Source organism: Anabrus simplex, chromosome 9 (genome assembly GCF_040414725.1).
Source record: "Anabrus simplex isolate iqAnaSimp1 chromosome 9, ASM4041472v1, whole genome shotgun sequence".
Taxonomy (NCBI): Eukaryota; Metazoa; Arthropoda; class Insecta; order Orthoptera; family Tettigoniidae; genus Anabrus; species Anabrus simplex.
Genome location: NC_090273.1, coordinates 94,838,257 through 94,864,768, shown reverse-complemented (window position 1 = coordinate 94,864,768; position 26,512 = coordinate 94,838,257). Strand labels below are relative to the sequence as shown.

Here is a 26,512-nt window from a genome sequence, read left to right as displayed (position 1 = left end):
TAATTCCTCCTTCCTCAAATGGAACGGCCCTGGGATAGCACGAGACATGTTGATAAAAAAAGGAAACTACGAGATAATACTTGAATTAAATTTTAGGTTATAATCACCGAATTACCGTCAACTTTGCTTCTTCAGCAACCCAAAGCTCTGCTAACATACAGCAACCTCTCCAAAGGGTAAGGTTACAATTAATAGGTTTAAAGAAGAGAAAATGTTTGCTACCGTAATGCTTTCACCAAAAGTACAGTACACTAGGCATGTCAACATGTACGAAATTAAATTTGCAAGCACATTAATCACAGGAAATAAACAAACAGTTTAACCAACATGACTATTAAGAAAGGATAACCGGGAAGCGGCTGGGAACCATATCCAGGCGGTGGAAGGTATTGGTAACACTGAAGAAGCGAAGTCAATGTAATCCTAAACTTTACTTAACAAGTAAGATTCGATTTCATATATAAAGCAATAACCAAGATACAATTAAAATAATGACGGCATAATTTCAACAACCATTACAATTTACATGAGGGTAGCATTTAGTAATTAAATTTATTTTACACCGGAACATCACACATGACGTTCCACAGTCGTGGCGTTACCTTCAAAAACCCAAAACAGTTCGAAATAAATAAAGGAAGGTAACGTTATACTAAACTGAAGAGATACATCAAAGGAGGAAAAATAATTTACGTGTAATCATGGAGCAGAGCATCTTCGGTGGGTAGCCCCCTCAAAAACACTTCTGAGAAAGGGTACCCGACCTAAAGATGAATAATCCACGATGAAGCGGAATTAATGAATGAGATAGTCCCGAGAAAAAAAATTTACTTATAAAAATTACTTCGAAAGGCGTATAACATTTAATTTACAAACAACAAACGGGAACTATCTCTTGACAAAGTGAGGCGACTTACCGAAACGGCTAAGTCATAATTATAACATTTGGAAGCAGAAGGAAATACGGGTACACTCCGGCAAGATAAATAAAATGAAACACTACATCAGAAACTGAAAACCAGAAAAGTTAAAAAATATTAATCAGTGCTTACCGGATGGCGGGGCCCAGAAGACCCGTACCTTGGAAGGTGACCGTTCCCTTCAGTGGTCAAACAGAAAAGACGCCCTCGCAGAGCAAGGCTCCAGCGACAACGCTTCTCCCCGGAAATTATGAAATATTACCACGGCCAATGAGCGTACGATGATTTCCTTCACCTACCAATCACATTTCCTTTTATTTTCTCCAATAGGAGCGCAGAAAAAATAGTGCTGACAAAGAACATTTAGGAAGCCTCTAGAAATTATGAAATTTGTGCAACTTTACGAAACCGGAAATCTCCCACGCCGATGTGGCGCGTGTGGTACAGGATGCACCAGAATTACCATGACAATCAAATAATTTCAAAATCATATTGACTTCAAGCAAATTAAACAATTCCAAAATTCACATACTGAGGAAAACCAAAACAAACAATAGAATAAATCCTTTACATACATAATTTATCGCCGTCTTCCGAGTCCAAATAATCAAATCCCAATAATCACAACACAAAATTTCCTGGATGACGGGCAAAATTTTTGAGGAGTGGCTGGTATGCCTTGAGCACAAAATGGCATGCCAGGACAGAAAAATACTTCTCTTGTTGGATCAGTGCATTGCGCACAAACATAATTTAATTTTAAAACATGTGTGTCTTCTTTTTCTGCTGGCTAACACTACGAGCTACTTGCAGCCTCTAAATCAAGATATAATTTCATCTCTGAAATGTGCGTACAGAAAGAGACAGGTTTGTTACTTTCTCAGTGAAGCCGCTAGGAATATTCTGGCAGGAGAAATACACAAGTGGAACGTGATGGATGAAATGCGGAGTGTGACACTTGCCTGGGGCGCTATTCCTTTGACAATCAAGAACGGCTTTGTCAAGTGTGGTTTTGGTTTGTTAAATGAAGTAGAAGGGGAAGACGACAATGAAGATGAACGGGAGGAGTTGCGGCAAAAGTCCGATGTCTGTATAACATTCGCCAAATATATCGCCATAGACCATGCGGAGACTACTTCAGAAGAGCGGGATCCCGCCATGATGATCAGCTGTCATCACGTGACGCCAGAGGGAGGTGCAGCTAAAGCTGATGTTGAACACAACGAAGATACTGCGTAGGCGGCAACTATTCCATTGAAAAATTATGTATTTGCCGCTCTAGCCATGCTGGATTCTGTGATGAGGACAAGTGATGTTGATGATGCTACAATTAAGGCTATGCCCATATGGAGCAGTTCGTAGCTAGTGTTTATAATAAAAAGATGAAGCAACCTCTCGTACATTCTTAGGCATTAAGCCTAATGTGTGACAAAAAAACGTTCTGGACCATTAAGCATTTGCAGACTTTCAGGTACTGTACAAAGTTATTTATTCTTCTTGGTATTTGTGTTAAATATATGTCTGGGTTTTTAACCCGTTATCGGTAGTGTTGTCCTCACGCGAGAGGTAGCGTGTATAGGCGCTCCCTAACATCAGCTTGGTATATGATTTTAGTACTTATACGGGATCTTCTTGGCAGTTTGAATACATTATACCAGTCTTCGGTTATTTATTGTATATCTAGGTATGTACAGTATATACTTACATATTTATATACCGTATTTACGCGATTAATCCCCGCACCATAACTTTAGGTAGGCTTATTTTGAAAAAAAAAAAAAAGAAATGCCAACTTTGACGCAAAAAACTGCTCCCAATTTCGTGCCTCAAATTTTTTTTTAATGTGCGGGTATTTACGCGAATAATCCCGGCCACCGTATTTACGCGAATAATCCCGCACCCTAAATTTAGGAAGGCTGATTTTGAAAAAAAAAGTGCCAACATTGACGCAAATAAAACCCGCACCCCAATTTCGTGCCCCAAATTAAAAAAAAAATGTGCGGGTATTATTCGCGTAAATACGGTATATCCACAATTGTTTATTATCTAAATATTTGCTACTACAATTTTGACTCCTACATTGTTTTCATTCTTTTAGAAGGTAACTATAATTTTGTTTTATCAGACTGGTTTCATGTTACCCCTTTATATTTATATAAATCTACATAACTATTACTAAATATTATGAAAAGGAACGATGAACCTTGGCATTTGAAATACATATTACAGTACAATACAAATTTGATCATGGTTTGTAAACTTCATTATTTCTATCATTGTCCTGTTCACTCATTTCTTTCAACTTCTTGCAAAAAACATTCACTGCATACTACTTTTTTAATCCAGTGTGTTCTTTGCATATTGAGCATCTTCACACATCACAGTGAGCTGACGTAAATCTGTTTTTTCCGGACTGGGCAGTAGGCACATCTTGGTTACTGCCTGGGAACATCTGAAAACATATAATTACCCTAGTCTTTTTGGTAATGATTATGGCTGTAGCGGATGGATGTTTCAAGTTTTTCCGTTGTCTTGAGGGCTGCACTGTGGTTCCTTTGGGTGCAAAAAAAAAACCAGTTGGAGGGTATAGGGTGAAGAATTTGGGTACCAGTTAGTACTGTATCAATATCACTTTCTGAATCGTTGGATTACTCCGTATCAGTTTGATGCGTGGAATGTTCAGTACGAGCATCACACAGTCAGAAGAAAAGTCTTTGTCGTCAACATCAGTAAATACGTCGTCCTCAACTTCAATCCAGCTCAAAAGAACAGATTCACTACGCCTATTAGCCATTATAACTTCACTGTGTTACTTCTTACTAAAACATTACACCAGCACGGAAGGCGCAAAAACTGTGACGCCAAAGGTATCGAGGCTAGAATGCGCCTAACACTGCCTGTGACACGACTGGTATCGTAGCAAGGCACGGACTAACGCGCCAGACACAACACACTCCCCCATGTGACACATGTGCGTGAATCATAGTGTAACAAAGCAAAACGTATTGGCAGATTTAGTCTTGGACACAAGAGTCCATCGAGATCCTGAATTGGAAACGGATCACTATCTATTAGTAGCACCTATTCGTCTGAGGCCTAGATGGTATAAAAGAAAGAAAAACAACACAAGAAATTAAAACTTCTCACAAGGTCAACCTATTAAGAGACCCCAGTAGAAAATGGCTGTACCACAACAGACTTAATAATCTTACACAGATGACATCAGTTAGTGACAACGTGGAAATGGAGTGGTCTGATTTGTGTTCAGTTTTAAAGCAGTCTGTTTTCGAGAGTTTGGGAGTAAAGAAAAAATGGCAGGTAAAAAAAGGATTTAAGAATCTGGGATGAAATTGAAAAGGTTATTTCAGACAAAAGAAATGCTTATACATTTTTTTTGTCAACTAGTAAATTAAAGATAAAATATCACCACAAGAGAGCAATAGCAAAAAGGGAAGTGTGGAAAAAGCACGGAAGAATTGGGAAAACTTTGTTTTACACCTGGAGACTGAAGTCTTCGGAAACCATTACACTCGAACTGGAGCTAGTGCGTAGAAATGGAAAAGCATCTGGAGAAGACTCAATAAATGCAGAACTTTTCAAATACTCCAGTGACATCTTCAAGCAAAGATTTCTCAAATTCATAAATTTAATTTGGAATGGCAACAGGCCACCAGAGAATTGGCAAAAAGCTATAGTTATTCCTCTTCATAAGAAGGGCAGTGTGAAAGATTGTGGTAATTGCAGAGGGATAAGTATACTCAACACAGGTTACAAAATTTACTCTAATATTGTCAAAGAAAAATTATTTAGGTGTTATGAAAATGTGATTGGAAATGAACACAGATTTCGAAAGGGATGCTCTTGTGCTGATGCTTACTTTACTTTGAAAATCTTAGCAGAAAAACACAGGGAATTTAACTTGGAAATGCACATAGCATTTGCTGATTTTAAGAATGTCTTTGGCCTAGTTAACAGGAACTGACTTCTTAATATCTTAGCAGAAGATAATGTCCCACAACAGTTAATAGATAACACATACACATGTACGGTGACAACCTTATTGCAGTAAAGTTAGGTAATCATCAGACTGAATGGGAACCGATCAGCAGAGGTGTGAGTCAAGGTTGTGGACTTTCTCCTTTGTTGTTCATAATCTATATGAACAACATAATGCAGCAATGGAGGCATGAAAGGCATGGATCAATCCCAGTCAGCAGATATCTCATACATCTAGGTGCCATACTCTTTGCTGATGTTGCATTGGTAGCTTCATCAGTTGATCTTCAGTGGTCAGTATTTAATCTCCAGAAAGTCTCTTCAAATTTTGACGTATCATTTCACCACAAAAGAACAAAATAATGGCCTTTAAGGGGAAGGACCCTATCCCCAGTAAAATCTGTTTTAGATAATAAAATTTTGGAAAGAGTCAACGAATTCAATTATCTCTGATACAATTTATCTTGCCAAGGGGAAATTGGTATCTCTGCAAAAATAATCAAAATTACCAGAACATCATGAAGCCAACTCTTGTCCGAAAATACACTCGCTTACGTCTTTATAACACTAGCCAGACCAACCCTTTGCTACAGCAGTGAGGCATGGACAGTAAGAACTCAAGACATTTCCAGAATTACAGCACATGAAATGACCAGTGTTGCCAACTTATATTTTCAAGATCCGCTAAATACTACTAAAATTCCGCCAAGAAATCTGATCTCAAATAATGGGCAATAATAATAATAATAATAATAATAATCTGAGGAAAATTCTCGGCCCCTGAAAAACAGAAGATGGATATAGACTGAGGTCACGCAAAGTTACAGACCTTTCCAACATTGCAGCAGACATCCGCAAAAGACGTCTCAAATTTTATGGGCACGTCCGCAGACTGCCGGCAAGTAGACTAACACACAAGATTCTCACCTACATAGAACATCTAAAAAAATATTCCATGGGTACTGGAAGTGAAGAAGGATCTGGAAAAAGCCCAGATGAACTCAAATGACACCACGGACAAAAACCTGTATAGGAAAAAAATTAATGGATGGAAAATGCAACCAGAGAACGAAGTGAAAAAGAAGACTGGAGCAAAGTGGACAGAAGAACGAAAAAGGACCCACGGAGAAAGGATGAGAGCTGTTTGGCAACTCGGAAAACAGAGTCGTTAGAGCTTTGTGTGATCTATTGGGTCCGTACGCACATAATAATAATAATAATAATAATAGTAAATGACGGTACTCACCCGATCTGCGAGTTTCACTAGTATTAACCCCCTGCCTGTGAGTCGGCGAGCTAAAACTTGTAGGCGTTTTACTGCCGGGTGCAAACTAGGTGAATCTCCTACCTCAGGGGCCACACACAGAACAGGCCAGTTCATTAAACAGTCTTCCTTCATAGCATAAATATAAATGCTACTCTCTCACAGTTTCATTATCTGTCATCATTCGTCAACTAACAGATAAGTACTCTTTCCCCACGCATTACAAATCTGATACCACGATCTCATAACATCAAATCCAAATAACATGTTTTCCTCATGTGACTGCTAGCTCCTGACAAGAAATACGGAATAGCTCAGAGACCGATGGAGTACAATTTTTTAAAAGTAATATAGATAAAATGCTAAATCCCGCTATAATAAATCTAGAATTCCGCCAAAAAAATCCGCTATCCGCTAAATGGTATATTTCTCCGCCGGCAGTCTTCTAATTCCGCCAAATTTAGAATCCGCTAAGTTGGCAACACTGAAAATGACGTTCATGCGCAGAACAGCAGGCTATACAAAATGGGATGGTATAAGAAATGAGGATGTGCTTAAGGGACAATGTGAAACCAGTAATCAATTACATCTATGATTACCAAGAAAACTGGAACCGTCATGCTCAAAGGATGGAATCTGGAAGACTACCAAAGGAGATCCTATGCTGCCAACCAAGTGGACACAGATCTATAGGACGTCCAATGAAGTGATGGAAAGAAAGCGCAAAACCGTAACGGGGCACATGGCCCAATACTTGTAGGATGATATTTTGTGATGCAGCAAGGGTTGTCATTTCTGAATTTAGAGTTGGCGGTTGTTAATTCGAAGTCTGATTTTAGCGTCCCAACAACTTCGAATTAACGAGGTTTTAGTGTAATCGTTTAAAGGAAATGCTACTATTACGAATTTTATTGTGTACTAAAATAAGAAACCACACCCGGGCGACTGGAGTGGGACATTGATGGTGATGATGACTAAAATGATTACTCTAGTGTTTCATTTTACTGTACTGTATTTACAAATTGTACTGGCCTTAACCCTATTTTAACCCTTTGAGTACTAGTTGATCTAGCAGATTCTTGTGTGTAAATTGTCCTTGGTTTAATTACAAAAGAGGTACTGTATTTAATTTCTTTTTGTTTTTTCAAGTTTTTTTATCTAGCAAACTTTATTACTTTGAAGATTGTACAGTGCTCATATATTTGCTCCACATTAAATTATGCCATTTTGGAATTTAAAATATTTCCTCCATTTAAGAATTTCTGGGTTCTCCCTAGCCCAATATAATTGTAGCACTTGCACTAATATCTATGACCCACATGCTATTTATTACTCATGTAAGGTCACATAATTTTGTTTGTTAAATTGAAGGATACTCTCCCTATGCTTGAGTAAGACTTTCTTTGTGATTATGGCCCCAGAAGCTGTTAAATTAAGGTCAACTAACTTTAGATTGTTCTTTGCAAACTGAGTATTTGCTCTGTTACCAGTTTTGTTGACATGTTTACTGTTGTTTCAGGATGGTTTGTATGAATGCATTCTGTGTGCTTGCTGCAGTACATCTTGTCCCTCCTATTGGTGGAATGGAGACAAGTATTTGGGGCCAGCTGTTCTGATGCAGGTATGTTGTTCGAATCAAAATCCTTGGTATTCATGAAATTCATCATTTTGGGAAGGACAAGCGCCTAAAGGAAGACATTGAGTGCTACGGAAACTTACTGCTAGATTCTTAATAATATAGAATTAAACTAATTCAAAATAGAATTGACAAGATTTCTCTGTTTAAATTACTATTTATATCAGTGGTGAAAAAAAAAAATGTTAAATTTGAATATATAAATAAGTTTATGCATGGTCAATATTTCGAGGTTGAACTTTCTTTAGGCAACTGGCAGATTTGTATGAAAATCTTGTCTCACAATGTCAAGTAAAAGTTTGTGCATTGTAATAATAATAATAATAATAATAATAACAATAATATTATTATTATTATTATTATTATTATTATTATTATTATTCATTACATTGTAAAGGGGTAAAGGATACAGGTGGAATCACTACTGTGTGACAATGCCCTGGATGATTCTACTGCCATAAGGATCTCAATATGGAACCATTAAGCAGGAAGCAGTTATAATTATGGGGCGAGAGGATTTTCCTCCTTACCAAGTGAGTTTGTGTTTGGAAGGTGGTACATTCTAACTCCTCTGTTGCCAGCTTTGAAGATAGTTTTCTATGGTTTCCCATTTTCACACCAAGCATTCTAGGGCTGTATCTTAATCAAGGCAATGGCTGTTTCCTTCAGAGTCTCATCATTGCTGAAAACCTATCTCAGTGTGACATTAAGCCACCAGCAAAAAATACTTTTCCTCTTTTGAAATCGCCTTACTGGTGAATGTTGACTCCTCCTGCTGCTCCCTTCTGCATCTCAGTACTCAGTTCTGTTCCATGTCATTTGCCTTAATTCATTTTGGTCTTTTCCTTGATTCTTTGCAATTTCACAGACCTGTGAACCCACTCTATCAATGGATGTCCCTTTCTTGTAGTTCCCTCATGTCTAGCCTGAAACACTTATTTAGCTTTCCTTTTGGCGCCCATACAGACCAAGTTACCAAACCATTTGAGTGACCTCATATTTGACATTAGCCTGAAATGATAGTGAAACTTTGCATTCTATCCTAGAGCTCAGTTAGCAAAGGACAATTTTTTGAGGATACCAATTGGGTTCTATTTCTCTCAAGGTTTTACATTCCTTGTCCAGGAAAGAATTAATTATATAAGGGTTATCAGGTGGAATGTATTGTGCTGACTTTCAAGGTCAGCATTCATTTCACTTTCGTTCCCATCCGTCATTGTCATCTGTTAGTGTAAACTGTGATATTTTCATGATGGCTATGTGTTTAACCTTTCTAACTATAGGTGAATTCCTTAAAAGAATGGAAAAGAAGTCATATTGCAGAGTACTGTAGTACAGAAAACAGTTCAGCACTGTAACAACCTTTTTAAAAAATAAAAATAATTCTATAGAGTTAATGTGAGAACATAGTATTAAGTGTGTTTTAGAAGGATTTAAACAAATTTTGTGACTGTAACATTCTCTTTAGCTTGTTTGGCCGGTCTGGTCTGCTAAGGTAATAGAGTAAACCATACAGCCTGAAACTCTGCGGCGAGAAATGACTCTACCCCCTAAGAGGACCAACGGCTTTGGGCAAATGAATTCTCTTAGGCGGGGAGATGGTCCCTTCAGTGTAGGAAATGACACTGGAACCCATCAAGCAGTGTCTGTCCCCAGGTTAGGGACAACTGCAGAAGGTGTCTACTCCATTTTAGAAGGAGCCTCATCACCTGCTGGCAGCAGCTTTAAAATGCCTTTGGGAGTGGCAAACCCATTGTAATAACATTCTAAAAATGAGTGCAAATGTGGTGCAACCTTGGAAAATGCTAGGGCATCCCCTGCAGGCGGCGAGCATTCCTTCAGTTACTGTTGGAGCTGTAAGAAGTGGGTGACCAGTATCACAATATATCCAAATCTGGACAGTAAACATTCTAACCCTGAGAGACAAGACCAAAGATCTGATAGTTCATGATAGAGAACATCCTTGGATCTTAGTGAAACAAAATGGGGAGGAAGGGGGGAAAGAAAACTGAAGGAAGGGGATAGGCTGTTTTACTGTGGACAGGATGCAGTAAACTGAGTAGAAATGATCATTAGAAAGGATGTCGTGAAATATGTGGAGGAGGTGAAGATCAATGACAGAATGATCATAGCAAGGATACACTTTTATACAGGAACACAAGATCTGTTCCACAAACTGGAAATAAAGAAGAGAATACAGAACAATGCCTTGAAGAAGTGGAGAAATACATTGAAGACAAGGAAGTAATTATAATGGGAGATCTGAACGCACAAGTGGGAAGAGGAGAGATTCTGGGGCCATATGGATATGGCAACGGGAGTCAAGAAGGGGATGTTTAATGGACTTCTGCCAGAGGAAACAAACTAATAATAGGAAACACATGATTCAGGAAGAAAAATAGCCATAAGGCTACCAGGTATGGATGGAGAATAACTAAAACGTTAATAGACTGCATATTAGTGGAAAAAGGATATCAGAAAGATCTTATGGATATTACAGCTATGTCTGAGGAAGTTTTGGGCGTGACCATAGAGCTGTGATAGCAAAGTTGAAAGTAGGCAAGATCACAAAACTACAAGAAAAAAGAGAAAGGTTAGAGTCTGGAGATTGAAGGAATAGGAGGTTCAGAAAAGAATGACAAAACTGATACCAAGGACAGATATTAGTTATGTTGAACAGGAATGGAATAATTTAAGAGTGTGCAGAGAAAACATGCAGCAGAACATCAGGAAAGGTAAGAGAGAACGAGGTGAAAAGAGTGAAAAATAAAGTAAAGGAAAAGAAGAAAACTTGTAAGGATGGAAAACACACAAGACTGAAGAGAGTAAAGCCAGATACAGGGAAGCAAAAAGAGTTTGGAAAAAAAAAAAGACATGATACAGTATAGGCTTTTGGGCTTATGCCGTATCAAGAAAATAAAGTGAAATTCTTTACGTTTCGCAGAGAACTGTGCTCTGCGTCCTCAGAAGAAATCTCGACTGTCCACGAGAAAGGCTTCTTAAACAAAGACACTTTAAATTTATACGTTATAATAGAAGTGGAAATGGTACGTTCATTCGCCACCAGATGGCTCCCAGGGCGTGGCACAATGCTAGCATTGGCGAAAGCTGACCGAACCATAGAATCAGTCTAAGTGGTTCACATACCGTGTGTACGTAACATATGACGTTGACAGGTGTATGGCATAGACACAAGCCTGGAATGAAACATCTGGCGACGAGGAACGTAAAAATTTGGAAAACACTGACGAGATAACAATAGTGAAGGGACAGGGGCGTAAATTCTTAATGGCTGGCAACCAGGTATTACTTAATTGATAGCCGGTGTACCTGTTGAAATTGTTAGGATTTCTATGTATTTCCACAGCTTCCTGTATAATCCTGGACCTGTAGTGTCTAGTGTGGGTAAGAGCTCGAGCATCTTGGAACATGACATCACCCGACAATAGAGCATGCTCAGCTATTGCCAATTTGTCAGGTTGGTTGAGACGAATATTATGTTCATGTTCTTTGATACGGGTACCAATGGACCAGCATGTTTGGCCGGTGCATACCTTACCGCAAGTACAGGGAATTTTGTATACCCCAGGATGTAAATTTGGGGACAATTTGTCCTTGGTTTTACTTAGACTGTGAGCAATTTTACTGGCAGTGCCAAACACGGTTTTTATATTGTTTGCGGAGGACCTTGGCAATTTGATCTGTGGTGTTATGAATGTAAGGCAAGTAGGCAGTTCCCTTCACTTCTTCCTTCTGCGAGCTTTACTTGGCCTTTTCTCTGGGATGGAGGGCTCTATGAATCTACAAATCGCTGTAACCATTACCCTTGAACGTGACTTTGAGCTTGTCCATCTCCACCTGGATATGTGATGGCTCACAAATTCGTCTTGCCCTCTTGGCTATCTTCATGCAGATTCTCACCACCATCCAGCACAAAAACAAGGCATTCTCACAAGGCAGCAGGAATTGAAGTAACAGAAGGAATCAGACATTGCAATGACAGAGGTGGAATGGGCAGTTAAAAGATGGGAAAAACTGTACAAGTAGATGAAGAACCATAGAAATGATCATGGTTTCAGGACCAGCGGGACTCCAGTGGACTTACAGAATACTAAAGTGTGTATGGAGAGAGAAAAAAGTGTCAGAGGATCAGGAAAGGGGTTGTAATACTAATATTCAAGAAAGGAGATGAGATGTGCAGTAACTCCTGAGGATATCACCATCCTCTCCCATGTTGCCAAGATATGGGAAGGATATTGGAGAGAAGAATTAGAGAAAAGGTGGTAAGTCTATTACAAGAGGAACAATTTGGATTCAGAACTGGAAGGTCAACAGTAGAACCCATTTTCATTTTGGGACAGATCATGGAAAAGAGCTTTTATAGACTTAGAAAAGGCATATGCCAGCATCCCCAGAGCAAAAGTTTGGGAAAGCCTGACTCACAGGGGCATTGGCAAGGACTAATAACAATGGTAAAATAATATGTAATAACTGTTACATCTCAATGAAGACAACAGTGGTTTTAAGGGCTGGGGATTCGTGCTGTCTTCAGCATTAGAATTCATTTTAGGTGGGGCCGCATCCTCACAGATGCGTAGGTTGCTTATATGGCATCAACTCAAAAGACCTGCACCAAGCCTCTATGGGGCCCACATGCCATTATAATATTATTACTATCATAATCCATCATCATCCTCTCTAGTTTGAGTTCTGTAATTACTTTGTCTGAGACAGTTTGGAAACATGTTGCTGTTAGGTTTACTGTAATGAGGAAAACTAAAATTGTGATGATTTTTGCATGTGTGCATGCTGTTTATTACTTTCTTTTTTTTTGACACGAAATGTGTATAAGTTTACAGTGCATTAGCTTTTGTTTCTTTTTCTCCCATGTGTTCAAGGAATATTACTGCATTTGCTTGTGTACCATGTACCCAAGTTTTACAAGGCATAATCAGAGAAAAAATTTATAATATTTCCTTGGAACATTTCAATTTATTAAACAATACTTGGTCTTCTAAGTCTGCCTATAGGCCTTTTGAAGAAATTTGATCTAAAGTTGTCTAATATTAGATGTTGGTAAAAGTGAAGAAATGAATTATGGTATAACGAGTTATGCCTATCATAAGAAACATTTAATCTCTAACAGATTATTCTGGAATGCCACATTTTTTTCCCATTGCAAGATTCCCTAACTCTTCAGCCTATTTAATAAATCTTAGTTATTCTGTGGGACTGAAGGAACACAATCATTTACCAATCATATTTGCACCCGTATTACAAACTGTACGCTACCATGATCACAAACTTGATGCATGGTGTGTTTGCATGGAATTCAGAGCAGAAGTTTGCCGGATGTACACTACGCCAGCTTAATACTGTAAGATTGGCTGGAACATGATTCAAGTTAGTTTCAAGATTGTGAAGTTTGCCAGAAGTAGTACACCAGTCAAATAACATTGGTTGAAAAATGATCCAAATTGAAGTTTTCATGTATGATGTGCAGCCCACTTTGGAAGGTTTTAAAAAAAAAAAATGTGCATGTGGTATGCAAGTAAATACGGTATCTAATTTTGTTACCACAAACTGCTAGGGGAAAACTTATATAATTCTCTAATTTAACCCCTTGCTCTGAATGTGAAATGTTTGGAAGAGAGTTTTATATTTATTCTTAATTCAAGAGGTGTCAATTGTATTTCCTTCACTAGGCTTACAGGTGGATCATTGATTCTCGAGACGAGGCGACAGAGCAACGACTGGACAAGTTGCGTGATCCGTTCTCTGTGTACAGGTGTCACACCATCATGAACTGCACTAGAACTTGCCCGAAGGTAAGTTTATATGTACAAAACTAACATTAAAAAGAAAGAAATATTCCCATTGGTAATAAAATAGGCTCCTGTGAAAAGGGTGAAAAGAAAACTAAATTAATCCTTGCATACCAAAAAATAAAAAGTAAATAAATAAAAATATTGATGCATATATAGTAACTTCATAAGATACTTCTATTACTGTTTGTAACGGAAAGGAACAAACAAGTTGAATTTTTTTTCTTTTTCTGGTGCAACGATATTAGGGTGTTACAGGTCTCTGCTCTCAACACCTGTTTTTGTTTGCTTTTTCCTCCCTCATTCTTCAAGTGATCATATTTAGGGGATTAGAACATTGTACACCCCATAGCATTTTATTTTCTTCCGGTTCAGCGATATTAGACCAGGCGGGTTACTGTAATTCACCTCATAATCGTTGCATCTGTTATTTTCAGTACAAAAATCGCACTTTGAAATTTCATCGCATACTCGTCGCATGTTCATATTTTGTTCCTCAAGCAGCTTAAAAGGTAAACGGAACTGCAATATAAATTGCATATGAACGCACAATTTAAATACTGTATTGCATATGGGGAGTTTAGTAACACAGTCGCGTTTGTGAGATGTCGGTACAATTTTCGCTGAATACATCACTCGACAAAGCGGAGACTACTTCAGAGGACCTGGATCCAGCCAAGGATGAACGACTGTGATCACGTGATGTCAGACAACGCTGCCACTCCAGCTGACGAACGCGTGTGTGGAATAGTTCGTGTCTCTTAGCTTGTAATTTAATTTCTGCCAGTAACTTGCCCACCTTTTCACTCATGGAAAATTTTCTTTCCTCAGCTCTGTTTCCATAAACTTATATTTACACACACATGTCTATATTGCAGTAATCATGTCGCTCACACACACATGCACCTGTACGTTCCAGATCAGTTGATACTTCCGCAAGAGTAGACCTAGGTACCTAATAAACACGAAATGGGAAAAACGTACATCATACCTCCACAACATGGAGAGGCCCACTTGTGAACTATTAAGAGTTGCAAGCAGGGGTGTACCTACTCTTAAATTTCCCAATACCAGTACTAGAATGTTCGATTATGTATTATAGCAGACCACAAGAATGTGGCCCGTGGCGGCTGATTATATGAGTGTTAATGAAAAAAGGACAGATTTATTTGATGTTTTTGGAAATAGAACTGAAGTATCCGAAAGGGTGATTGGTAAATGTGGGGAAGATATGGAAGATAATGGGAATGGGAAGCATTTGTTGGAGTTCTGTGCTAGTTTGGGTTTAGCAGTTACAAATACATTCTTCAAGCATAAAGCTATTCACTGCTACACATGGGAGGCTAGGGGTACCAGATCCATAATAGACTATATCTTAACCGACTTTGAATTCAGGAAGTCTATTGGGAATGTACAGGTTTTTTGGTGATTTTTCGATGATACAGACCCCTATCTGATCTGTAGTGAAGTAAGTATCTCTAGGCCTAGGATATAATTAGTGAGAAGTTTTGAACAGCAGGTTAAGGATATAGAAAGAGAATGGGTGGCATACAGGGATGCTGTAGTAGAAACAGCAAGGGAATGCCTAGGAACGACTGTGTAAAGACTGGAAAAAGCGAACATCTTGGTGGAATGATGAAGTGAGAGCAGCTTGTAAACGTAAAAAGAAAGCTTATCAGAAATGGCTCCAAACAAGGGCTGATGCAGACAGGGAATTGTACGTAAATGAAAGAAACAGAGCGAAACAAATAGTTGTTTAATTCAAAAAGAAGTCATGAGAAGATTTTGGTAATAACCTGGAAAGGCTAGGTCAAGCAGCAGAGAAACCTTTCTGGACAGTAATAAAGAATCTTAGGAAGGGAGGGAAAAGGAAATGAACAGTGTTTTGAGTAATTCAGGTGAACTCATAACAGATCACAGGGAATCACTGGACAGGTGGAGGGAATACTTTGAAAATCTTCTCAACGTAAAAGGAAATCTTCAAGGTGGTGTCGTGAACAATCAAGTTCATGGGGAGGAAGATAATTATGTTGGTGAAATTTTGCTTGAGGAAGTGGAAAGGATGGTAAATAAACTCCATTATCATAAAGCAGCAGGAATAGATGAAATTAGACCTGAAATGGTGAAGTATAGTGGGAAGGCAGGGATGAAATGGCTTCATAGAGTAGTAAGATTAGCATGGAGTGTTGGTAAGGTACCTTCAGATTGGACAAAAGCAGTAATTGCACCTATCTACAAGCAAGGGAACAGGAAGGATTGCAACAATTATCGAGGTATCTCATTGATTAGTATACCAGACAAAGTATTCACTGGCATCTTGGAAGGGAGGGTGCGATCATTGGTTGAGATGAAGTTGGATGAAAACCAGTGTGGTTTCAGACCACAGAGAGGCTGCCAGGATCAGACTTTCAGTATGCGCCAGGTAATTGAAAAATGACAGTTATGTTTGTTTCGTAGATCTCGAGAAAGCATATGACATGGTACCCAGGGAAAAGATGTTCACCATACTGGTGGACTATGGAATTAAGGGTAAATTACTGAAATCAATCAAAGGCATTTATGTTGACAATTGGGCTGCAGTGAAAATTGATGGTAGAATGAGTTCTTGGTTCAGGGTATTTACAGGGGTTAGAGAAGGCTGTAATCTTTCACCTTTGTTGTTCGTAGTTTACATGGATCATCTGCTGAAAGGTATAAAGTGGCAGGGAAGGATTCACTTAGGTGGAAATGTAGTTAGCAATCAGGCCTATGCTGATGACTTTGTCTTAATGGCAAATTGTACTGAAAACCTGCAGTCTAATATCTTGGAACTTGAAAATAGGTGCAATGAGTATGGTATGAAAATTAGCCCCTCGAAGACTAAATTGATGTCAGTAGGTAAGAAATTCAACAGAATTGAATGTCAGATTGGTGATACAAAGCTGGAACAGGTAGAAAATTTTAAGTATTTAGGTTGTGTGTTCTTCCAGGATGGTAATATAGTAAGTGAGATTGAATCAAGGTGCTGTAAAGCTAATGCAATGAGCTCGCAGTTGCGAACAACAGTGTTCTGTAAGAAGGAAGTCGGCTCCCGGACGAAACTATCTTTAGATCAGTCTGTTTTCAGACCAACTTTGCTTTATGGGAGCGAAAGCTGGGTTGACTTAATATATTTTATTCATAAGCTAGAAGTTACTGACATGAAAGTAGTGAGAATGATTGCTAGTACAAATCATGCGACTTCTCTTTGAATGAATGAATGAATATACTGGTATTATTTATTTATACATTTGATTTGGACTATTTTAATTATTTCGAAGTATATAAGCGTCATATGACGCATGGCAATTAAGAGTATGGTTCCAGTGTAAGGTGCCCTCAACAGGATTACTTGATTTGGGAACTGGAAAAAAATTCAAAGAGAAGTCGCATGATTTGTAGTTTAACAAGGTGGTCGCGAGACAATGTACGATTTATTCACTAGTGGTGAGTTCTCATCTGAAGTACGTAAAAGGCTGTAAGTTATTGCTTGTCGGCAATGTCTTTGGGAAATACCAGTACCACACACACTTGTCTACTAGTACCGTACGGCTTTCAATGCTTTGCAACCAGGAGTACACTGGTATCAGAAAGTGCAGGCAAACGGCAACAAAATTAGTCACCGAGAATCTACTTCAAGAAAAAAAAATTTGTTCTGGTCACTGCTACATACATACATACATACATACATACATACATAGACCATTATGCCATTCAGCGTTCAGTCCGCAAGCCTCTGAATTTACTAAACGTCTCCACAATCCTCGATTTGCAACTAGTGCTGTGGCCTAATTTAGTTCTATACCTCTTATCTTTAAATCATTAGAAACTGAGTCTAACCATCGTCGTTTCGGTCTCCCTCTACTCCTCTTACCCTCCATGACAGAGTCCATTATTCTCCTAGGTAACCTATCCTCTTCCATTCGTCTAGAGACTAGTCGCTAGATTTGGAGTCTATTTTAGTAATTTAGTGATAGAATTTCCTAATGATTTTAGGAGCCATTTGGAAGCAATTCTGGCGAGTTTTAATTTATTACTTGATAAAAATAATATTGCGCTTCTCATAAATGTGCCGGCGCGAGATGCAGTATATTCATCTATGCATTTTCTAAGTAATGGCATCTAAGCGCACGACTGATTCACACGTCTGGAGCATGAGTTCATACTATTTTCGGTAGGCTTATCAGAGACCGATTATCTCGCCACTTGCGTACAAAGCTGAAATGGTGGGATTTGAAAACAAATGTTTAAAGTTCACTAAAATAAGTTAAAATCGGGAGAAATATTAAAATAATCGGGAGGCGGGAAAACCTGTCTAAATCGGGAAAGTTGGCAGGTATGTGTATGATAATAAACTTCATAATGATCTGTATTGTCAGTTGTTATAAGCGAAATAAGGTAAAATTGGTCCACCTATTCAATACATACGTATTGTCAAATATAACTGTACAGTATTTTGTAAACATCAGTTCTATTCTCATTCATGGTACTAGTTTCAGCCTTTCTTGGGTCATCTTCAGCCAGTACATAGTCAAATTGGCACATTAAAAACATTGTAACACACAAAACATCTAAAAATGAGTCTATGGTAAATATATCTTGAAGATTGGCACCATGTCCATCATTTAAATTTAAGAATTTCATTTTTTTTTTAAAGTCTGTATTGAACTGAGAATAATAGATAAGTAATTAAAAATCCACTTTTTCAATACTAATATTAAACCAAATAAGCTATAACATTTACTTGGAATTACTTTCAAGGCTGGCGAGCATCATCATCAGCCAAATATGAGAACAGACAACCGTAAATACAGCAGAACCTTGATTCTCCGTTTTTGGAGGGACCATAAAAATAAAACGTACAACATGGGAAAACGGAAAATCCGGGAATGAATGAAAAGCATCAACAATTTGGCTAAACATCACAAAAATTAAACATATACAATTATAATCTTACAAAAACTCTTAAACCAAACCTAACTAAACTACAGCCCCAATGGGTCTTTGCCTGCCAAGCGACCGCTGCTCAGCCCGAATGCCTGCAGATTACGGAGTGACGCTTGGTCAGTGCGACAAATCCTTCGGCCGATATTCCTGGCTCTCTAGACCGGGGTCGCCATCTCACTATTAGATAGCTCCTTAATTAAAGGTAATCATGTAGATTGACTAGACCTGGAACCAGCCCTTATATCCAGGTAAAAATACCTGACCTGGCCGGGAATTGAACTCGAGCCTTCCGGATGAGAGGCAGGCAAATTAGACCGTGAAACGGGCATCAAACATTAATTACCCGTACGTGAGTTCAGAATCTCAATACTTTATATTCAATTTTACAGGGGAATCTTCGTCGGTTTCCCGTGAAAATTTTCAGTTCAGCAACTTTGATTAGCCAACTCTTCGGAAAATCTAATAACGCCAAGCCAGACAACAATCGACCACAGGTAGTTTTTAATTATCTCGTCTAGTAAAATAAAGCACATTAGATACAAAAGCGCCCAAGATGATGGTGAAATCCCTTCTTTTCTTAATCTTCCATTGTAATTTGGTCTCCAGTATACTGTTCGTAGTCAGTTTCTGGAAATCTTGTCCTACGTAAATTAGGTCTACATAGACTTTTAAAGGTTATGTTGAACTCGAACATGGTTTCGAATGTAAGTATCGATTCTCAAAAGTTTCCAAATGCATTATATTCAATTCTGCCAGTCACTAATCCAATCAAATTGGAAATAGAAAAATAAATCATCAAAACTTCAAAAATTAGTATGTCAGTATGAGTTGGAAATTTAAATGTAACGTGCGCAGATAAAATGACTGCGGTTCTGGCATTTTAACATGAAAACGTAACATTTCCAGTCTTACATCAGGACCAAAAGAGTCATAGGCAATCCCAAGAGCTCCCATGGCTTTTTTTTAATGTAAGGAGCAACATCTGTTCTGGTCTCAATAACATAATCACATACTAGATTTCTGTTAAGAAGGAGCCGCTTCGATTCCTGCTTGAAAGCCCAGTTGCTGTACAGTGCCCTGAAGAGTGCCGAAAACCTGTTCGGCAATACAATTGAAAAAAGTAAAATATAAACATCTAGCCTTGGTCATAATGTGGACATGTTATAAGTGCGAACATTTGACGAAACTCGTTCCATCTTCAAGTAGAGCTGTTGAAATTCGCTGTCTCTCCTTACAATTGTTGTGGCCACACACTGCTTTATGATTTCCGAGATTCTATAAACAATACCACCCGAATGCAATGCAAAGATGGTCCCTTAGGAAAGTTCACCGCCGATCGCTTTTCCAGTACAGTGTTTGATTATCACAATGACGGGGCGTTAATGCCAAGATCCTCAAGTATGCCATAGCTGTCCTTTTGTGAGATACAGTTTATTGTAAAATGCTTGATCGAGGATTTAGCGTTCATGGGACTGAAATTTCTGGACGGTTGATCTGGGAAGTCGTTTCTTTGAGGAACAGATAATGCAGGATTTTTACGTGATTTAATTACGATGCTCGTGGGACCATGTAATTTGAACGCATAATCCGGGAAAACATAGTTTCCGGGAACGGATAATCGAGTATCCACTGTATACATATCATTAAATCAATGCACATATAAACACTCTTAATATGGGACTTATGATGCCCCTAAAAGTATCTGGAGAATAAAACTTCAAATACAGTGAAACTCTGTTAAGAAGTTTTTCAAGGGACTGCAAAAAAAAATATTCTTAAGCAGGAAACTTCTTAAAAGGTGTAATGCCCAAAAACGTATTATTTACTTTGAAATACATGTGAAACACACAGCCAACAGATTTCCTTGTTTGTGAACAATACCGAAATAGGCCGATATATAAGAGCTGCTTACAGAAAGCCACAATATAAAAATTCGATTATCATGACAATATTTTTAGAGATAAAGTAAAATAATTGAACATACCATATTATAAATATACTCGCTTTCGCTCGTTGGGGGCTGCGCCCCCAAACCCCCAATTCCTCTATATTTCAAGTGCTCACATGGAAAACTACTGTGACGAAAAGGTACTTCGTTACGAAGAACGAATTCGCCACCAGACGGCGCATATATTCGCGTACATATTTGGTCCTGTAATCTTTTCTCGTACCGTATATTCACGATTTATAGACGAGGTAGCGTTAAACGTTCCGACGTGGTGAAAATTACGTACGATTCTCACAAGATAAGAAATTATTTTCCTAACGTAACGGGGAGCAATAATCTTGAAACTTGGAAGGTTTATTGTGGTTGAAACGCTCTATATTTCCGTTATTTGATGTTTTGTCGTATCTGTTCGAGTTGACCGTAGATTGGTTTAGAACCTTGGCTTAGGAGGACAGGGTTTACGTATTACTTTCGTTTTTCCATGTTTACAGGGTGCTAGAATCATGCATTTCGTCACTTGTGGCCCACAAACGTTCCAATGAGCCTGCCAAATTTCATGATTCTATCGGTCTTATAAGTGTGTAAAACAGTAAATTAATTACGAAAACTGTAAAAAATTGACGTTAATCTGAAAAATGGAGTTCTATCCAAGGCATAAGGGATCATGATACGACTAAAATTCCCGGACCGAAGTTGTAGAACCCTTCATGATGGGATCCGAACGTCTTGTCCATTTGGCGGTACAACTTACAGTTTAGCCACCAAAATTATCGAAACGTTACTTAGCACCATAATGAAAATAGCTTCCAGATTTCGATAACTTCTGGAGATGAAAACGTTAAACAATTCAACTCCTTAGAATTTCTCCGTCGGTTGCAGGCCAAAGATGTAACTGCGACAAATTTTAATTCTTTGGCGCACTGCAACATATCGTCCAAAATTTAGTTTAAGGCAAGGGAAGTAAATATAACACAAAATCAACATATGGAACTTTTCCACAATACAGCCTAATTGCTATCATATTGTCAAATTTTAAGTTTCTAGCTCATGCCGAAGTGGGTAAACATTTATGCCAGCCAGTGAGCCAAACAGTTTTATATATATAATATAGAGCCAGGCAATGTGCACGCTAAATAGTGGAGACTTTGGTTAGGAAATTTATTGCGGAAAAACGGTACGTCGTATCAAAGTATGGATTGCGCCATCAGACGACCCCTTTAGTCTTCTACATTACTGTCTTAGGCCTTTTCTAGTATCTTGCGTATTTATACAAAGGAAAGAGGTGAACATATCGATCCATGTCAAATTTCGACCGCTTTAAACAAGTTGAAAAAAGATTTTGCCAACTTAGCAGACACCTACATTGTTGAAACTTGGCACGCTGGACGACAATATAACGACCTACAATTTTGGTTTTTTGAGGTTTTGCCGTATCTCCATGGTCTTCACCATAAATTGATTACGGTACATACATTATGCTGAAATTAAGGTAGTGTTTCTTGGTAAGTTACTGTATTCCTTCAGTTTCCCATACATTCATAGCAGTAGAATAATCAAAGTCGGTCTACATATCGCCAATGGTCGTGTCAGGGAGCGTGCTGAATTTAGTGTCTATCTCTCTTATGAGTGTGTTAATCAGTAAAAAATGTATGGAAATTTAACAAAATTGATAAAAACCGGGGAAATGAAGGTCAGTCCAAGGTAGAAGGGGCCGAGATACGACAAAAAGTCATACGATCAAAATTGTAGACATCTTAATTTTAGGACGCGAAAGTGCAATCAGTTCATTGATAGCAATTACCGTTCAGCCACAAAATAGCTCTAAACGAAAGTCTGCATCGTCATTAAATTTGGCTTCATATTTCGATTTTTCAGTGGGTTAATTATTCAAAATTTGAACATGTTGCGATTTCTTCGTCGGTTACAGGCTTGGATCTAGAGCATTGCCAAATATTAATTTTGTAGGGCACTGCATCATTGCGTCCACCATTTTGTTTGGGGGGGAGGGGTGCAGAGGATTTTGATTGGGTGGTGGAGGGGTAAATATGAGAAAATGGAATGTTTTGGAATTGTTTCTTGGCTTACAGCCCAATTTCTATCATATTGATTAATTTCAATTCCTGGATCATCTGGATGGGTCTAACACGAAATTTGAGTCTGATAATTTGATTGGGCGGGGAGGGGGCTAAATATGAAAAATTTGAACTAAATTTGAATTTTTCCTTGGGTTGCAACCTAATAGCCATCACATCGCCGAATCTCAAGATCGTAGATCATCTGGAAGGCTCTAACACGAAATTTGAGCCCGATATATTGATTGGGCTGGGGGCTAAATATGAAAAATTTCAACTTTTTGGAATTTTTCCTTGGGTTGCAGCCTAATAGCTATTTGATTGCCGAATTTAAAGTTCCTAGCTAATCTGCAAAGGTGTAACACCGAAATTTGAGTGATTCGGCGAAAGGGGGGCTAAAAACAAAACATTTGAACTTTCTGGAATTTTCCCTTGAGACACACCCTAATAGCTATCAGATTGCCACATTTCAAGTTCCTAGCTCATCTGGAAGGGCCTAACACGAAATTTCACTCCGATATTTTGACTGGGCGGAAGGGGGGGTATATATGAAAAATTTCAACTTTTTGGAATTAATCCTGGGTTGCAGCCTAATAGCTATTTGATTGCCGAATTTCAAGTTCCTAGCTAATCTGCAAGGCTGTAACACCGAAATTTGAGTGATTCGGCGAAGGGGGGCTAAATACAAAAAATTTGAACTTTTTGGAATTTTCCCCTGGGACACACCCTAATAGCTATCAGATTGTCACATTTCAAGTTCCTAGCTCATCTGGAAGGGCCTAACACGAAATTTCACTCCCATATTTTGATTGGGCGGAAAGGGGGCTAAATATGAAAAATTTCAACTTTTTGGAATTTTTCCTAGGGTTGCAGCCTAATAGCTATTCGACTGCCGAATTTCAAGTTCTTAGCTCATCTGCAAGGTTGTAACGCGAAATATCAGTATTTCGGCGAAGGGGGGCCTAAATACAAAAAAATTGTACTTTTTGGAATTTTCCCTTGGGACACACCCTAACAGCTATCAGATTGCCACATTTCAAGTTCCTAGTTCATCTGGAAGGGTCTAACACGAAATTTCTTTGATTGTTCGGAAGGGGGGCTAAATATGAAAAATTTGAACTTTTTGCAATTTTTCCTTGGGTTGCAGCCTAAAAGCTATCAGACTGCCGAATTTCAAGTTCACAGCTCACCTGGAAGTGGGCAAACATTAATGTCAGTGAGTCAGTGAGTCAGTCAGTTAGCCTTGCGGCTTTATATATATAAGATAAGATAGAGCCGGGCAGTGTGCACGCTAAATAGTGCAGACTTCCATTTGGAAATTCATTGCGTCCAAACGGTAAGTCGTATCGAGGTAAGGTTTTCACCATCGGACGTCCCATTTAGTCGCCGACAGTACTGTGTGGGGCATTCTCTCGCATCTCGCCAATTTATACCATATAAAGGGGTGAACGTTTCGATCCATATCAAATTTCGTCCGCTTAGCAACAGTTGAAAAATAATTTTGCCAACTTGGCAGACAGCTACAGTCTTGAAACTTTGCAGCCAGGTTGACGATGAAACGACCTATAATTTTGGTTATTTGAGGTTTTGCCGTATCTCAACGGGTTTCGCCATAAATTGCTTAAGAATCATAAATTAGGCCGAAATTTCAATAGTGTTTCCACATGTACCCTCCGTTTTCCCATACTTGCAAGGCAGCTAGAATAACGAAAGTCGATCTACATATGGCCAATGACGTTGCCAAGGAGCGTCTTGAATTTCGTTCATCTATCCATCTTATGAGTGTGTGAATCAGTAAAATCATTTATGGAAATTTAACAAAAATGACCGAAACCGGGAAAATGAAGCTCAATCTAAGGTAGAAGGAGTCGAGATACGACAAAAAGTCATAGGACCAAAGTTGTAGATCTCTTCATTTTAGGGAACGAAAGTGCAGTCCGTTTATTGATAACAATTACCGTTCGGCCACAAGAGAGCTCGAAACGAAAGCCTGCACCGTCCTATATATTGATTCGGTGGGAGGGGGTTAATTATTAAAAATTTTAGCTTTTCGGATTTTTTCCAGGGGTTACAGCCTAATAACTATCAGAATGCTGAATTTCAAGTTCCTAGCTCATCTGGAAGGATCTACCCCGAAATTTTAGTCCGAAACTTTGATTGGGTGGAGGGGGGCTAAATAGGAAAAGATTCAGCTTTGTGCATTTTTTCCTGGTGTTACAGCCGAATAGCTATCAGATTACCGAATTTCAAGTTCCTAGCTCATCTGGAACTGGAGGGCCTGACCCGAAATTTGAGTCCGATATTTTGATTCCGTGGGGGGCTAAATACAAAAAATTTAACTTTTTGGAATTTTGCCTTGGGTTACAGCCTCATATACATCAGGTTGCCGAATTTCAAGTTCCTAGCTCATCTGGAAGGGTCTAACACGAAATTTCTTTGATTGGGCGGAAGGGGGGCTAAATATAAAAAAAATTCAACTTTTTGGAATTTTTCCTTGTGTTGCAGCCAAATAGCTATCAGATTGCCGAATTTCAAGTTCCTACCTCACTTGGAAGTGGGCAAACATTAATGTCAGTCAGTCAGTGAGTGAGTCAGCCTTGTGGCTTTATATATATAAGACTCGCTTTCGCTCGTTGGGGGCTGCGCCCCCAAACCCCCAATTCCTCTATATTTCAAGTGCTCACATGGAAAACTACTGTGACGAAAAGGTACTTCGTTACGAAGAACGAATTCGCCACCAGACGGCGCATATATTCGCGTACATATTTGGTCCTGTAATCTTTTCTCGTACCGTATATTCACGATTTATAGACGAGGTAGCGTTAAACGTTTCGACGTGGTGAAAATTACGTACGATTCTCACAAGATAAGAAATTATTTTCCTAACGTAACGGGGAGCAATAATCTTGAAACTTGGAAGGTTTATTGTGGTTGAAACGCTCTATATTTCCGTTATTTGATGTTTTGTCGTATCTGTTCGAGTTGACCGTAGATTGGTTTAGAACCTTGGATTAGGAGGACAGGGTTTACGTATTACTTTCGTTTTTCCATGTTTACAGGGTGCTAGAATCATGCATTTGGTCACTTGTGGCCCACAAACGTTCCAATGAGCCTGCCAAATTTCATGATTCTATCGGTCTTATAAGTGTGTAAAACAGTAAATTAATTACGAAAACTGTAAAAAATTGACGTTAATCTGAAAAATGGAGTCTATCCAAGGCATAAGGGATCATGATACGACTAAAATTCCCGGACCGAAGTTGTAGAACCCTTCATGATGGGATCCGAACGTCTTGTCCATTTGGCGGTACAACTTACAGTTTAGCCACCAAAATTATCGAAACGTTACTTAGCACCATAATGAAAATAGCTTCCAGATTTCGATAACTTCTGGAGATGAAAACGTTAAACAATTCAACTCCTTAGAATTTCTCCGTCGGTTGCAGGCCAAAGATGTAACTGCGACAAATTTTAATTCTTTGGCGCACTGCAACATATCGTCCAAAATTTAGTTTAAGGCAAGGGAAGTAAATATAACACAAAATCAACATATGGAACTTTTCCACAATACAGCCTATTTGCTATCATATTGTCAAATTTTAAGTTTCTAGCTCATGCCGAAGTGGGTAAACATTTATGCCAGCCAGTGAGCCAAACAGTTTTATATATATAATATAGAGCCAGGCAATGTGCACGCTAAATAGTGGAGACTTTGGTTAGGAAATTTATTGCGGAAAAACGGTACGTCGTATCAAAGTATGGATTGCGCCATCAGACGACCCCTTTAGTCTTCTACATTACTGTCTTAGGCCTTTTCTAGTATCTTGCGTATTTATACAAAGGAAAGAGGTGAACATATCGATCCATGTCAAATTTCGACCGCTTT

General features: G+C 38.6%; 1 protein-coding gene across 1 annotated transcript in view; it reads left to right on the top strand.

Annotated features, from left to right (window-relative positions):
* Window positions 1–26,512, top strand: part of SdhB (Succinate dehydrogenase, subunit B (iron-sulfur)) — a 105,068-nt gene that overhangs the window by 46,246 nt on the left and 32,310 nt on the right. The window contains exons 5-6 of the mRNA XM_067153559.2: window positions 7,700–7,801; window positions 13,522–13,644. Of these exons, the coding sequence (XP_067009660.1) occupies window positions 7,700–7,801; window positions 13,522–13,644 (225 nt within the window). The remainder of the gene's footprint in view (window positions 1–7,699; window positions 7,802–13,521; window positions 13,645–26,512) is intronic.